This window comes from Eriocheir sinensis, chromosome 65 (genome assembly GCF_024679095.1).
Source record: "Eriocheir sinensis breed Jianghai 21 chromosome 65, ASM2467909v1, whole genome shotgun sequence".
NCBI lineage: Eukaryota > Metazoa > Arthropoda > Malacostraca > Decapoda > Varunidae > Eriocheir > Eriocheir sinensis.
The window spans coordinates 6,724,050-6,741,057 of NC_066573.1; the positions used below are offsets into that span (position 1 = coordinate 6,724,050).

A 17,008-nucleotide genomic window follows, 5' to 3' on the forward strand; every position below is an offset into this window, starting at 1 on the left:
TGATACCAAGAACCTGCAATTCTCAACCCTTTGGATCTTGCAAAGATCAGAAGGAAAAAGGTGTTGGCTATCTTGGTACCAGAGCCGTGGGTACCAACACATAACTCTTAGCCAGCTCTCAGTACCATTAGTAGCATTAAAGTTGCCAAAGACAATAATTTTGCAGTTGCAAACCCACAAAATATTTTCCCAAAAAATTTCAAGGGGCAAACTGCCCCCTGCCTTCCCACTGGATCTGCTTCTGTGTCTCAGAGGCTTTGCCTTGCACCTGCCTAAGGCAGCAGGCTTACCTGATGTGAATGCAGCAAAGGAGGCCACCCCCTGGTTGGTCCCCCAGCACAACTGGGTCAGGGTTGCAGTTGGAGTTTCAACTCTGGCCTCTTCTGAGTTAATTAGAGTTAAGGGTTTTACATGGAGCTGTTACAAGCCTCACCCAAACCCAGATGAGGGATTAAGTTGACTGCTAGCCATGGGCAGGGACGCAGAACCCCTGAGAGGGTGAAATCCTCCGGCCACCCAACGTACCTGGCCCACAGCCACGAGTCAGGCGTCCAGGCGCTGAGCTGACACAACGTGAATGACCAGCCGCCTCTAAGTAAAAACCTCACTCTTTGGTGAAGCACAGAAAATGGGATGGACCCCGGTGGAACGACAATGTCTGTTGATTGTTAAAGTGACAGGAAAACTCCAAGAAATAATAAAAATTAATTTCCATTTATCAAGGCAAGTTTGTAACAAGAAAAGGTTGAGAAAAAAGGTCACAATGGAGATCAATAGGAGAGATGGTAAAGAGGAAAATAAAGTTTTCACATGGAACAATTGATCAATTCATCAAATATGAAATTCTCAATATACTCACCAAAAAGTAGGTGGTGCCTGGCCCTCATGCAGCAGGCAACATATTTGTTAATCAGTATACAAGCAATTTATGTAGTACACTTATATTTAGTACTTGGAAGAGTGTCCCCGGCACTTCTTTACCGTTTGGAGATGGGGAAAGCAAATGGCTGAGGTTCCTGAAGGTCTGGAGAGATATTATCCCAACACTCTTGAATGGCAGCCTCTCATTTAGGGGAAGCTCACATCCTGTCTGTGGAGACCCTTCTTTACGAGGTGGCGGAGGTTCTTGACGGAGCTGAGGTCTGGGCCAGGTGGTGATGGATTTGTCAGGATGAGCAGAGGAACTGTCATGTTGAAACACAGTGAACTTGAAGGACTCGGGCAGATGGCCACAGGAGCTCCAGACACACACCCTGATGCAGTTTTTCTTATAGCTGGGAAGGACAAAAAGCTTCCTCAACCTCTTCCTGGAAAAATAATCCCATGCCATATCTAAACCAGGGTGATTCACTGGGTTTTGGGAAGCATGGGTTGTGGGTCACAGTAAAGGTTGCCTAGGAAACCTCATTTTTCATCTCGGTAGCCTTTTTGTCTTGATCAGAGGCCTTCATGACAAGGAGATTCTGCTTCCTCTTGTGTCTGGCTACGTCAGCAAAACTGGCGTGACCCGACTCTGCCTGCTCATCACAGATCACGCCTGCCACCTCACTCAACTCCTTGTCACTGGACATCCGAGTTTCAACCTCATCTTTAACCACATTTATTTCTTTAGATAATTCTTGCTTCAATTTATCCAATATTTCAAAAATGTTGGTAGCAAGAGATGCTTTATGAAGACATAGAGTGCAAATCCAATTTATTTTAGGTACATTATCCTGCTTGACTCCAGTCAAATTAGCACACTCCACATGACACCACCTTGGACACAAACAGCATGCAATCCACTTCTTGCCTGTAAAATCTTCACTGACACAACAGGAATCTCTCAAGACTCCTGGTTCTGCCCATCATTGGTGACTCAACAGTTCCAAGGAGCGAGGAGCTCACACCGGCACGTCCTCACCCTACCCCTCACACATATCATGAAAATATATTGACAGCATATCATGGCACACTAAAAGAATGGTGTGTCTGCATGCCAAGGCATGTTGTTGCCACATGAAGGTGAAAGTCAAGTTGGGGTCCTTTGTAAAGCTGTGTGGCTCCAGTGCTTGTCTGTCTTCGTGGTCCTTGACCCTGTGCTGGATGTGGACCACCACCCACACAGGGACTGTCAGACATTTCGGTTACCACAGTTTACCTCCCCCGGGCTTTCCCAGACACCCATTCACTGACCACCATGAAAGGTAGGCTGAACAGCTGGGTGGGCTGGGGGCTGGCTGCTCCTGGTTGGGATCAAAACCTGGCCCCCAGATTGGTAGCAGGGCGTTCTAACCACTGTGCCACACAGCCATTTGCCACATGGAGCATTGCTTTTGAGACACTGAACAGGGTAAAAGTTTCCCATTTTTTTACCTTTCTCCAAGTTTGTATAAACAGTGGGTAGGAAATAATTTTATTAAGGCAGTAGAATAATTGTAAAATATAAAATATGACAATTAATATATTTACAATACAAGAGTAAAACATTGCTGTGACAAAAGTTTGTGGTCACATAACTTCTCTTTAGCAAACATTTTAAAGGAAGAAGGAAGAAAAGAATGTGATGAGAAATCTTGATGCTATCACAACTCACAATGACCACAAAGTATTTCATTGCTACCTAATCATGGCACAGTTGCTCAAGACGTGGGCCAGCTGGGACAACTGTCATGACATTGCAGGTCCTAATACTAATAAAAATATTGGATGTTAAATGCACTGTATCTGGATTACAAAGCAATTGTCCAATTTAAATATCACAATCACTGAATCGATTCAGATTAGATTCATTATCGCTTAACCAAAACTAATCAGCTCCTTGGAAGAATGCCACTGGTGTCCCGAGCCCCATCTGTGCTGCACCCAACAAGCACGACATTACAATCATACTAAACAAGATGAGGTTACCACAACAATTCTTACGCCATTATGCTATCTGTTAAAAAAGCTAACAATGAATTTACATGAGACTGGCAGTAATCTGTACAGTTTGTAGCTCATGACAAGTACATCAAACAAGAGCTCACGAGACAGACATGAAAACTCATGCTATTATCAAATTCAGCTCAAACAAGCCACTTAGGAAAATTTAAGCCGTCAACAAACAATAAATTAATTTCTTTATCTTCTTGAACACTTGCACCTGTACAGGATGGAACTTATGAAGGGAATTACAAAATTGATAATTACAAAAGTGGTTTCCATAACATGCAACCTTAGCACAAGTACCTACTCGGCTCAAGGGTCTGGAGCAGCAGTGTTACAGTGTTTCAGAGCCAGCGCAAGCACTGCGTCTTGGTGAGGGCCAGAGGAGGAGGAGGAGGAGGAGAGCTAAGGTGACCGAGAACAAGCAAAGGAAAAATAAATACATTACAAGAGGAGTACTACAGTGGTTCGAGGTAGGTTTTGAAGCTGAATTAGAAGTTTCCTGTTTCCTATAGCTACCTACACTCACCTATACAACATTAATTGTATTTTTTTGATTTTTAAAATTGTATTGTCTCATGTGAGCACTCTTAACAAACCTTGCAACTGGCTGCTTTGTACTACCTTGGTGAAGCCCAAACCACATCACCTGCTGGGAAAACTCTGCTAGACTCACCTTGTAATGGGAAACACACTCAGCTTACACAAACTCAAGCTACAATTTTTGTCCAGTGTTGTGTACAGCTGTGTACAGTTGGTATGATTTTCTTAAAACAAACTCCAAAAATGTGCATGTTATAAATAAAGGTGTCTGTATTTGGTTACTCCTGACTGAATCTTCACTGAATGTGATATATTGCATAAAATGCATACATCACCAACACACATATACCGTACATTATTAATATGCTTTGCCAAATAAAACCTTTCTGACAAAGTGGAGAAGTACCAGACAGCACCAGTATTCTAGCTTATGACCAATATTTGTGATAGAGTAGCAGCTTTTATCAATGCTCCACGTCATCAAAACCACACTGGCACCTGCTGGGCTCGGCGACAGCGTTCGCCATGAAGTTTAAGCTGAGTGAGTTATTGCTAGAGTATTAAAAGTCACTTGGGAAAATTCAGACTTCTGTGCTTTTTGTACAAATCCTTCCCTTTTTAATTCTGGATACTGAGGGGACGCGGCAGACTGGCGGCCACTTAAGTGTGGTTCTCAACGATGCGTCTATCAAGTTGATTGGTTTACAGGAGACTTCATGTGGATGCAAGTATATAAAAGGTGGTTATATATACCTTGACATTACCAAAGTTTTGTATGACCTTTCCAACCAAATGCCTAACTCATGTAAATGAAAAGAGGTGTATCACTTATCCCCAGACGCAAACATGTACACCACAACTCTGGCACTATCTGGTACTTGCCCCGGGACTCAGAAGGGATCCAATAGCTTTAATTTCTTGATTCATAATCATTATCATAATTAAAAGTAACTATACACTAACAAACACTAACAATTAACTGTTTCCCTAGGTTTTACTGACCTAATAAGTTTATGTAAATCTTAATTCTTGCAGTTAGAAACAGGTGTTAACCAAGGTCCTCCTAAATTATCATTACTTTATATGAAGCTAAACTTACTCAAGACATTTAGGAGCAAACTGTTCTTATGCAACAATGTCACAGTTACAGAAATAAATGGACACTCCATCACAGATAAAACTCTTGCAGCCCTGCGAACCTCCGTGTTCAATACAATTATGTAAACAAATAATTATGTACTACACAGACCACGCACACACTCACACACACAAAAGCTTTCAGTCTTGGCACGAGGCTCCTCACACAACACAACACAGGCTGTACAAAAAAGAGGCAAACACACTACCTGTAGATGAATAACATTATAATAATTACTTTTGACAAGATATTCAGCTTTATACATATGTTCATCATGTTTCCTACTTGTTGGATTTCTATTGTAAAGCAAAGCTCACAAGATGTACAAGTTCATCCCAGTTCTACGGCTGAGACGCTACCACAATACTTTTAATACACAATAACTCATATTAGGAATCAGATGTATTAGGTTGTATTCTTGAAGTTGAAGGCATACCATCACCGTGCCGCAAGTCCACGCACCTCGCAACAAATAACACCACCCATTTTCTTGCACGTAACACCTTACAATAAACGTAACAATCACGGTATGCTCAATTTATACAAAAGTTTGCAGGGTCATTGAAGGTTACGTCCTTGCTACTCCTGACCAAGGTTAGGTCTGGAAGTGAGCCGGGCATCCCCATTCCATTCGAACGTGAATGTGGTACAGATTATAAAATTAAAAAGAGCTACCTATTCAACCATGCTTACTCATGCCCATGGTTGTGTACTGTGCATCATTCTAAAAGCAAACTTTAGTAATGAGTGCAAAAAATATGAATGCCATTTTAGCATTACACAAAGTGTGAAAGATACAGCTTAAAGGACAAATTCTCCATCAAAGTTAGATTCAACATCCCTGACATCTTCCTTATGTTCTGTGAGGGGAACTAAATTACAAAATAACTTCTACAAGTCTATGTTTCCTGGTGTCATCGCACAGGTGCCGGCAGCACTGGTGTCAGCCTGGGCCTGGTGTGCATCACAGGCTCGCTTGCACCAGAACACTGGCTTTGTGGACCTACAACTTAACTTGTGCTAATCAAAGAAAAAAAGTATATACATATATATCCAATGATGGCAGTGACCTATTATATTCAATTTACAGTATGATGTACCTTATATGTATATTATCTAAACCACTAAATTTACAATACCTTCTTTGCTTAGTTATATTAGATGAGCTCTATCTCTGGCTTACAAGTCAATAGTTTATGAAAATGCAAAATTTGCTTGTTTCTCTAAATGTTGTCTCAAACTTTGCTTCAAAACAAAGCATGTTTCTATTTTCACTTTAGAGTCAGTTTCTGACATTAAGTAAAGTTATCACTATTCGTGTCACACGTTAAGACGTCACAGCCAATCGCAGGCGTCCTCTTGGCTCACTGGCTCACACTGTAACCCCCCGGCGCTGTGGAGGCCTTGCTGCTGCCTCATAATAGGTCGAGCATCTTATATAGGATTGAAATAAACAGTAATCATCGTAATATAATCCCTACAAGTTTCATTTTTGCTAAAGATCTTGAATTTATAAGTATACATATTAGGGCAATCTTTCTTGCCAATATGGGGTGCACTTATACCCTAAAAATGCAAAATTATCCCTTCCTATCCAATCCATGACTATACATTGACAACGTCCTCCAGAGACAAGTCCGTGGCCAGGACGTGCTTGTGGGAGGTCTGGCGGTGGAGGGGCGGGCAGGCAGACTCCTCCCCACGCTCACCGTCCACCCAGGTCTCCTCCAGTTCCTGCCGCAATAAACACCTGCCCTTAGAGATTATTCAAAGGAGTCCTTAACATACAAAGATTACAGTGCTAAGTTTAGACTTTTGTATTGGTAACTGAGTGGCAAGTTTGTAATAAATAGACTGAGGCATTTCAAGTGCTACTAATTGGTACAGATTGCTTTCTGAAGGCTGACACATAACAAATAAGAGTATTCCTCAAAATCAATGCCCTAAATGCACTAAGTACATGTCTCAGTAGATAATGTTTATGTTCAGCATTACAAATTCCTAATGGTTCTACAAGTATACTATTTTGTGCATTTATGCTAGTATTTGATAAGTTTCTCATATATATTATTTAAGAGTTTTCTCAGCTTTACAGTATTAGATGAACCTCTTCCACAAGCAAACTGTATTGTAAAATATACTCAATTGATTTGAATTTTAATTTAGCAAACAGAACTCCTCTGTATTTAGACTATGCTTAATAATTCTCTCTTTAGGATGTTTCTCAATGAACTTGAAATACATTATGCTGAAATTACACTTAATTACATGATAAAAAATCAATCAGTAGCATGCCAATCACTGTAATTTCTTCCACTACTCCCTAGCACAAAATCATTAATCTGTACATCTATGATCAAGGCCCAATCAGTCAAGAAAATCAATCACAAATATTCACGGCAGCCCAAGCAGAGCATGACCAAGAGCTCTGGGGCTGTGCAACAAAAACCATGCATGTGTATACCTCCAGCTGGTTGGTTGTGAGCGTCGAGCGCCGTTTGTCGAGCAGGACCAGCAACTCTGGGGCCACACCTAAACAGATAACACAGACACAGACACGTGCATTCAGTGGCCACTATGACAGGGCTAGGGGTGGGGGGGTAAGCCTGTGTGGTGCCAAGTTAGACAAAGCGTGACGGCTAACTACACTGGAGCTCAATAACAGTGTCAGTCAGCACTGATGTGGGGATTTCAGCAACTGATGCAGTGTACGTGTGTGTGTGTTTACATACACACAAGAGGAACTCAAGCTTTTCTTTAAGTGTTTATATCAGGTGCATGATGGAGAATAATAATTATACACTAACTTTCCTACTAACTCAATGAGAAGCATAAGGAAAGAAATATAGTAAACAGTATGCTTGGATAAAATTTTAAGTTATTAAAATGATTTGCTGCTCTCATATCAAATGTCCATTACACAAAATATTCATCAAGGTGCTTTGAACAACACTTGGTAGGTTGTCATTAGAAACTTGAGTGTACTGGAGGCAATGCTCACTGCTGAGGGAATGAAAGTGCTCAACAATGAAGGTTTAGAAATCTTCCTCTGGCTGTGTTGTGTGAGCTGGTCTAAGGACTACACTATGTGGCTCCACACAGCTTAACGTCACAAAAATACTGGTGAATGAGTAATCCCACACTGTAGCTCTATTTTTTAAGTAACACAAATATAACAAAATTTAAGTTTTAATAATTTCTTCATGATACCATAAGTTGGGTAAAACAATCACAAGTAAAAAACCACAAAGCAGAAGAATACCTCCACCATTCCCACAAAGCAACAACTTGCTTGTCATCTAACAAAGGGAGCATTGCCAGAGGTCACAAAAACTTGATCTCTGCCGAGTAGTTAAAAGAAAATAATTAGAAGTTAAAAGGAAATTATTAGAAGTGGGATCGTGTGCTGCCAGCCACCGAGGAATAGCAACCCTGATAGACACCCGTCACCTTGGCCCTTGAAGATGTGGAACATACAACATGCCAAGTCAAAGCAGCCTGACTTATGAAACGTGACTCATCACGGTTCACATGCACAGGAGTTTATCTTGTACAACATCATGCAGGACATGATAATGAACAATCATGCAGCCGCTAAACACCAACACTAACCAAAATGCTGAGTCTGTATGCACCTCTAAGTGTTAATGTTCATGTATAATGAAATTGCACTGGGTAGAAATTAGTCTATATTTGCACAGGAAATCATTAAGATAAGCTTATAACACATTGTGAGTCCTTATAGCCGCCAAGTTCATGTTGTGCATTAATGACAAGAAAACACAAAACATCCCAAACACTCATTTCCTTCGAGAGACCAACCTGTGGCAATCAAAGGTTATTATTACACAACAAGATGGTTAAGCTGCTTACAACTAAAGTACAAATCACAGTCACAGTCATCAAAGCGGGAAAAGGTGTCAGGCACTGTACGAAAAAACAATGTAGTCCAGAATGCTGACAGCCCTGCCTCCCCGAGCCTTCCTGGTGCGGAGGATGCTGCTGCATCACCACAGGCCTGATGAGCCTTCTGTGGCTCTCTAACTCACACCTAAACACCTGTTAGAAATATCCCTCTCCTCAGCAGCCTGCTCTTAAGACACGCTGACCAATGTACAGCGTTTTCCCCCTTCTATGAGCACGCAACACACAAACACTTGCTGTTAGTACAACCACAACACCCAACACTGTAATACAACCTGCCTCTGGGGTTTTCTTTTCTTTCTGTCGCCTTTTCTTCTCGATCATTCTAATCCCACTTAAGATGTTCAGAGTTTTTTCAGACTCAAGTTTTCCCCTTGATTTCTTATCTGAAGGAAAACCTTTGATTAATACCTGCAGCCAAGCACTGCTGCTGGCTAAGGCTTGCTTCCCTTGCCTGACAGGTCCCTGCTATGGAAGGACTAATATCTAGTCTCCTTTTTGTAGGGAAGTAAAGACAATGCATTAAATTAGTGATAAAATAATCTTACTAATCACCAGACTAAGTAAACAGTACAATTAATCAATAAATAATTTTAAAAACATCAGAATGGCCGTGGGCATGTGCTTAATGATGTAATAAGATGAATTTGAGATCCTAACATAGTGATGCACAACTTGTTCCTCTCATGTAGCAAATTAATCAGGAAAAACTAAAAAAAAAATAATAATAATAATAAAAAATAAATCACTACATCAAATCAGCAACATTATATTAAAGGTCAGTGAATAAAAAATTATAGAATGTCAACTTCTTCAAAGTCAAGGGCCTGCGACTAATGACGGCAGATTACAGAACACTGCTGCCTCACTTCCCTGTTCTGAGCCTTCCCCGAGAGATGACAGCCATTAAAAACTTAAAATACAGCACCAACTCCTAAACTGTTTTTGCCCTCATCATATTATACATCCCACACCTCAGAATACAATTTTTCTTTGCATGACTGAATCATACTTGTATTACTAAAAGAAAATATGTTGGCTGTAGCCTTTGCCACACAAATGCTTCAAAGGAATGTTGTAGAGAACAGGGTCTGGCAAACTGATAATGTGTGAACTTGTGTCGAGGGAGGAAGGGAGAGCTTGTGATGGGAGGTAACAGCTGCCTTCAGTCAGAGGGGAGCCTCAGCAACAAACAAAATTAAACGAATTGGAAAAAATGGCAGACTAGAAACCTTAAGTAAGACTTGTTAGAAAATGGGAAGCTGTCTGTTTAAGCAAAAAATTATGATGATTATGATAATGGGGCCTCTACATTCATGTGTGATGATGATGATGGAACAATGATTATAATTATTAAAGCTTTGGATACTTGTTTGTAATTTTACTGAAACATTTTTAAATATTAACCGAATACAATTTGCAAAGTTTTGTTAAACTTTCTACCAGTCCTTGACAACACTGGATCATTTGTCTGTCCTGGCCCTCAGCAGGGCAGCACGCTGTGGCTCACCACCAGGCAGCAGTTGAGTCAAAAGGATGGACAAATCAGTGGCACTGATGCACTGCACAGTCCTCCAAAAGTTGAGCTTTGACATCTCGTATGAATTCCAAGAAGCTGATGATAATTACAGAACTTTGAGCAGCTCCGCCTCACCTCTGCTCACACTCATGAAAATGCAACAGACTCTTGTGTGATCATCATGTGCTTAAATCAATACTTCCAAAGAGTAACTTCCAAGCTTAATGTTTCAAATAAAAATAAAAATTACAGACAAGCATCTTCTAGGCTGTGGTTGCACATCACTTCATAACAACTTCACAAATTTACAAAGGAATGTACAATGGACAATTTTACATTTTAAGTGAAATATTTTGGATGCTTGCTTTTATTAGAGTAGAATTTCATATGTATCTAATATTTTCCTTCATTCAGTATTTCAAGTATGACACACACAAAAAAGAAAACCTTAGTACCAGTGGCCCTTGGCATATTTGGTTTGGTCATACTGCAACACTAGTTTTACACAGTAAGGGAATCAGTGATTTGCCATACCGCTGCTGCTGCCGCTGCCACTGCTGCCGCCAACCGCTGGGATGCAAGAGAGAGAAGTGGACTTCCTGGCACCTTTGGGCCTATCCCTGACAGTCACCTGAGCCAGCGAGGCCGCCATCTCCCTCACAGACTTCATGGGAAGGTCTGCCGGGTCCTCATCCTCTGCCTCGCCCGGCCCTGACTCTCCTGCAGCGGCACGGCCCACTCAGAGGGAAGAACACTCAGCTCTCTTAACGCCTCAACTTCTCAATCATAAAACTCACACAAGTCAAAAGAAAAAGCAATCCAGAATTTGACAGAACAATGAAAATGAACTTAGATCATACAGCAGATTTGAAAACCATTACTTAAATGTTCATTAAACTTTTGTGCCAAAAGACATGTTCTTCAAGGGACTGTTGGGGGACTGGATGTGTGTGTTGTTAACCCCAGCCAGAGACAAAGGGCTTCTTCAGTGACAGGATTATAGTGCTTCACAATGGGTGAGCAGGAACCTGGCAAAGAACTATCCTCTGAGGAATGTTCACCCACAAGAACAAAATGAAAAATATTTTGACAAGACTCACTTTACCCTGAACACACTTCTACAGGATGGAATTTGAGGCCTCAAGAATAGAAATGGTGAACTCACCAGGAGTAAGTACTGAGGCAGCTCCATTTCTTAATGCTCTACCCAGCACCACAGCCGGGAAAGCTCCTATTTCTCTTGGGGGAAAAAATACTCCCCCATTTCTTGCCATTGAAACAAGTAGCACGCTTATGGTGGCAGCTTAACCCCATTTTTAGGGTGAGGGGGATGACAAGTTCACCCTTCTATTCTCAGCACCTCATTTGGTCTAACAGAAAAATATTTTCTGCACATTTTCCAACTGGAAAGCTTCCCGGAAAGAACTCTTCACTCGTGTAAGTGATCAGCATCAAGTAAACACACACACAACAAAGTCTGATAACATTTCCCACAAGTCAACAAACAGACATCACGGCTACAAGTTAATGTAATTGTTACACAAACTCAGTGAGATTAGTTTGATCACAGACACACCACTGCAACAAACAGTCTCATATATGCAAAAAGTGCTCTCTAGGAATGTTAGTTGGTCCGCTAGGGTTTATGGCAGGGATGGAGTGAATACAAGAGTTGTGTATTTGAATACAAATACAAATACCTCAAATTCCAACGAATACGAAAATGAATTTGAATACATTAAAATGGTTTTAATTTGAATACAAATAAGAATACTTCTAGAAAGTATTTATGAATACATTCATGAATACTTTTCTTTGAAAAATACCTTTCATTGAAAAAATCTTACAATAAGCCTGTCTCAAGCTGGACCACAGTCACCGTCCACACTGGAAAGTGGCAACCGAGTCTGATTACAGGCGCTGCGCTGCCACTCTGCGAACCTGTGCTATACATGACAAATACATGTTCACACAGGAGGCTGGAGTTGTAAGGAACAACAGCTGTTATTTCTGATAATTAATTTTGAATTTGTCAGATTAATTGAAAAATATGAATACATTTCTCTTGTATTTGAATACTAATGAGAATACTTTGATTTCTCTCAATATTAATTTGAATATGAATATGAATACACGCACATACGGTGTTCAAATATATTCAAATACGAATACTGAATATGAATACTCCATCCCTAGTTTCTAGGGCATAAAACTTGATCATCTTGAAGTATCTTATCTGTCCTACAACTTCTGACGGCCCTGGGATTTTCAAATTTTATGACATTAATCTTTTTGTTGTTGTTCCATTAGTCGAAACTTGAATAAGTACTCCGAGTAAGATGGTGAATGGTGGTCTGAGTAACATAATGCAACCCTTACTCCCAAAACACAGCGGTTACACAGCCTCCCACACACTCAAAGAACAAAAACACATCAACAAGTGGTGCTTTCCACATTCCACGGGTTTCCATGTAAGTCTGTACGTACAACATATCAAGAAAAAGTTGCTCTTCTGAACAGCGGCGAGTCGCTCCCGGCAAAACTTATGATAATACATTTCCCACATTAACTTTTTGTCTTCTTTCTGTTCACTACAGCTTTAGTCCTTCACTGTTTCAAGGTGTAGCTGTAGCAGTTCAAGAGATACAATCTGTACAATGGAATTAGACACTAAGTACTATAAAACATCTAACAGTACTGAAGTAATATCCATACATGTCTTATTTCCACTAATTTGTGCTTGATGGTTTGTTTGGAGGATTTCCCAGTGTGAAGACAACATCAGCAGGCTGGTGTGTCTCATTGCACAGGCAGTTCATGTGCACTCTGCCCCTCCAGGTGGTGCTCACTTTCCCCCATACTCTAACCCTGATTGCCTTTCCCTCAAACACCTCAGGTGCTTTGTTAGGCCTGGCAACACCCCCTTGCTCAGCCCAACTCTGTCCTTGCCGCACAACCCCACCACCCTCCAGTACACGAGTCTGCCACACCACTCTGCAGTCTGGTGTACTTTTCACTTTGATCATGTCCACTAAATATGAAAATTTCCAGAGACATGAATCAGGTGGCTGTCAATCACACAACCTTAGACATGAACTGGCATCTGGCGGTTAATATACAAACAGAGTGTAAGCAACACATGCAGCATGCAAGTCAATATGCCACATAAGAATCATGCGCGGGCAAGCAGGTGTGAGCCCCATGCCAGTCCAGCACCTGTCGCTGCCACCCTTCCTTGCCGTGGGCACAACTCTACTGAGCAGACTAAAGTGATTTACAGGATCTTTTCAGACTTTCCAGGGCATTTTAGGTCTTTTCAGAAATTTCAAGTTTTCATTCCACATTCAAGTGAGTGTTTACCCATAAATCACCCAAGCAAGATCATTGTCATCAGAAGACAACTGTAGACAAAAGACAACAGAAGCATTAACTTGGCAAAAACTGTTCTGATCTCCCAGACACAAGATGAACTGATGCAGTAAAGAAGAAGCCATTAATGTCCATAAAAATAGATGTTTTAGAGACACCAAAAGAAAACACACGAATCTCCTTTATACAAACAATGACATTTTGGTGCAAGGCTTGACTGAATACCGAGTTGATGTAGTGCCTTTGTAACACTTGAGGGAACGGCACCTTCCTGGGCTGAGTGACCAGGAAAGCAGTTCATTTCCTTTACATCATGAGAAATTCCTGAACAGTCGTGTTGCTAAATCAAACCAATAATTAACGACTATGGTAGAAAATTTAGATTGATGTGGAAGTAAAAAGTATAATGAGGACAACGATTGATGTCATGCCAACACTTTTACTTTACATCCCTCCACTGTTTCCCTCAATAATACTGTGTGCCGTGAGCCTTGTGTCTGTCGTACCTCCACGCAACGTTGCCAGATTGTCATACTCAGCCTCTTATATTTACCGACTTCCGACCCAAAAACTGTCTCGTGGACCCCAATAAGGAGATTCACTTATGATTATCGTTAAAATAGTTAATTCCTGATGTTTCTTGGCAATAGTTAGGCGTCAGAAACTGGTAAATACTAAGCTCTGAGTATGATAATCTGGCAACGGTGCCTCCACGTTACTTTTCAACAGAAGCAAACAAGCAGATTTCAAAGATGACTACAACTGCAGCTTCACCTCATCACCAAGTGGCTTGACAAAAAACTCATCATTGGAGGCACAAATAACTCTTCCAGGCTTGTAAGTTGGCTGCTTTGAGCTAATAGTCAAAAGTTTTCTTCATTTAGAGCCATGGGAGTGAAGTTCCAATTTTGCTGAGACTACCAGTCTGCTGTGCAGGGCTGGGGTGATGCAGCTCATGCAGCCACACCAAGATATACAGCCTCTAAAAGTTTAATGGCATCATCGTGTTTATGTCCTGGCTATATGTGTTCCTTCACTAGGCATAATATGACTGGATGTGTGCACTCCCGAAACTACACTTCTCGGTATTACTGAGGGAAACAAATATCTATAACTTATAACTCGCTTTGCAATATCATTAAAAAATTACTTTATAAAATCAGCACATTGTTTTCACAGTGTGCATCACTTCAAGGCCTGATGGATGACTTTGTATAAAGGAGATATATTAATTTAATTTTGAAGCAGTGTACATTGTTCCAGCCTTCCCTCCTTCCTTCCCCGCTGCCACACACAAGAGTTACCTGATCTGCGGTCACCTCCACTGACAGACTTGGGTCGAGGTTTAGGTGCGAGAGGGGGAGGGGGCTTAGGTTTGAGGGCGGTGATCACTGGCTTGGTGCTGGGGCTGGGTCCTGGGGGGCACCCCGAGCAGACGCACATGATCAGACGAGCAAGACAACATGCCCCCTCACAACACCTTCCACACTAACATTCTCCTGCTAACCTCCCTGACCTGTGACTTCCTTCTTGGTACTGCATTAACCATAACCATAATGATCTATGATATTAATACTTATGTAGCAATCAATTAAGATACTAATGAATCATAACATTAAGTGGAGCACAATTCCTGTCAGATATAAATCAGAGGAATTTCAAGACCAGGACTTTTCTCTTTTATCAAGGGTTTAGTTATTTTCCATCTAGTTAACACTGGACTAGAGCTGTCCCACTCCTTCTATCAGCTAGCCTTGGGTGCATCTCACAAGCAATGACTCAAGCACGTCAGCCAGAAAAGCAGCTAGACCATAAGAACATGTGCAAGACAGCTACACTATTATGCAGACACATTGTGTGCGAGCGCCTCAGGGGGACCGGGGCAGTCACTCTTCCCTGAGACCAAGACACGTGGTTTCAGAATCAGTCTTCAGTAATGCTGCCATACACTCACTAACCTGAGGTGTCAATACATGAGTCTCTGTTGCAGTTGGGGGATTTGTTGCCCCCCGAGCCTCTGGGGAAACCATTGGTTGGGGACATGAGGCTGTCAGCCAGGCCGGTGGACCTCAACCGAACCCCAGCCAGCAGGTTACTCGAGGGACTCTCCTTCTTCTCCTCCTTGTCTTTCTCATCATCCTTGTAATGCAAAGTTCAGTTACTGTACTGCACTAGAGGTGAAAGGCACACACTCAATGCTCACTCACTCCAGTGCAAACAACATGCATCACTACTCATCCTGTCACTGTGGGACTTACATTTTGGATACTTCCAGTCCACTGCTGCACACTCACAATTAACCATTAATTATTTTTTTATTCATCATCATCATCATCTCATCGACGCCTGCTCTTAGGAGCTCCCACCAGGGGCTGGCCACAGCAGAAGAGTTTCCAGCTTTCTCTATCCAGACACTCCCTCCTTGCCTGCTTAAAGTTTCTCAAAGATCTTTCCCCCTCTCCCTAACATACTCCTGCTGAGTCCTGCACCCTATCTCTCCATTTCACTGGAGGTCGTCCTCTAGCATTCCCTCCCTCTATCTCACTCACATACACCCTTCTGGTCATCTTACTCTCCTCCATTCGCTCCATGTGGCCAAACCACTTTAAAGCCTGTCACTTCACTTCTTCCACCACTCCACACTTCTTCCCTTCACTCCCGTGACACATTCCAAAACGCTCATACACACTTTCATTACTCATTCCATCCATTCTACTCACACCACTTGAATGATTAACTAGTGTTGTCAGACTTAACATGACGTCATTACCTTTATCAACACAATGATTATGGAAACACTCATGAAAATGAAGATATTGCCTTACAAAAAAAAGTTGGTGATTCCTTGATCCTCATACAAACAATTCTCCTTCTTGAAAAGACCTTCAACCTAATTACTAATACATTTTGTAACAAGTCACACACACACACACACACACAAAAGTATACTAATGATTTATGTTATGAAATGTTGCAATATAGCTACTCCATTTATCTTGACAGATGGATTTCAAATCCATTCCACAGAATGAGTACATACACATTATCTAACAAAATGATAAACACTTACAGAGGTGTGACGTCCATAACCAAAGTATTCGACTAACCTTTGGCATGAATGATGTTCTCTTCTCTTGTATCTTCTTCATTTCTGCCAAAATGTTGCCCCCAATACCCATTTTATGAAGGCCGGCGATCTTCCTCGGGGGAGAATCTTCCTTCCCATCGTCTTCACTGCGACTCTTATCTGAGGGGACACAGAGTGTTACTTTGTGGGCAAACATCAGGAAGACACATGTACGCAGAGGTGTGCAGGACCAGTGTCCGGGGGCTTACCATCGGCATAGCTGATGCTTGAAGACGTGGATGCCTTCCTGACACTCATGTCTGGGGACCTCTTTGCCATGCCATCGTTGGATTGCCTCCCAATCAAGCTTCGTACACTGTGACTACTGTGGATAAAGAATTCACATATATACAGTACAGACAGACTGACCTGCTCCCACACACCCATCACCCTCACTTCATCTCCAACAACAGCTAGGGGGGGAGGGAGGAAGGGAGACTAAAAAGCAGGTGTGAATAAAGCAAGCTCACTGGGCACTGCA

The 17,008-nt window shown here is 41.6% G+C and overlaps 1 protein-coding gene across 22 annotated transcripts in view; it reads right to left on the minus strand.

The window, feature by feature from the left end:
• Positions 1-2,383: 2,383 nt before the first annotated feature.
• LOC126987553 (F-actin-uncapping protein LRRC16A-like) overlaps positions 2,384-17,008 on the minus strand; it is a 108,743-nt gene continuing 94,118 nt past the window's right edge. For 12 of the 22 annotated variants that reach the window (XM_050844598.1, XM_050844605.1, XM_050844595.1 and 9 more), the window contains 6 exons: positions 16,737-16,852; positions 16,508-16,647; positions 15,359-15,539; positions 14,705-14,815; positions 10,566-10,769; positions 7,764-8,898 (listed from right to left, as the gene is read on the minus strand). In XM_050844598.1, the coding sequence (XP_050700555.1) occupies positions 8,669-8,898; positions 10,566-10,769; positions 14,705-14,815; positions 15,359-15,539; positions 16,508-16,647; positions 16,737-16,852 (982 nt within the window). In that variant the 3' untranslated portion in view covers positions 7,764-8,668. Of the gene's footprint in view, positions 6,323-7,052; positions 7,121-7,763; positions 8,899-10,565; positions 10,770-14,704; positions 14,816-15,358; positions 15,540-16,507; positions 16,648-16,736; positions 16,853-17,008 lie in introns of those variants that run through there. The other 10 variants (XM_050844603.1, XM_050844614.1, XM_050844600.1 and 7 more) reach the window with 10 other exon arrangements.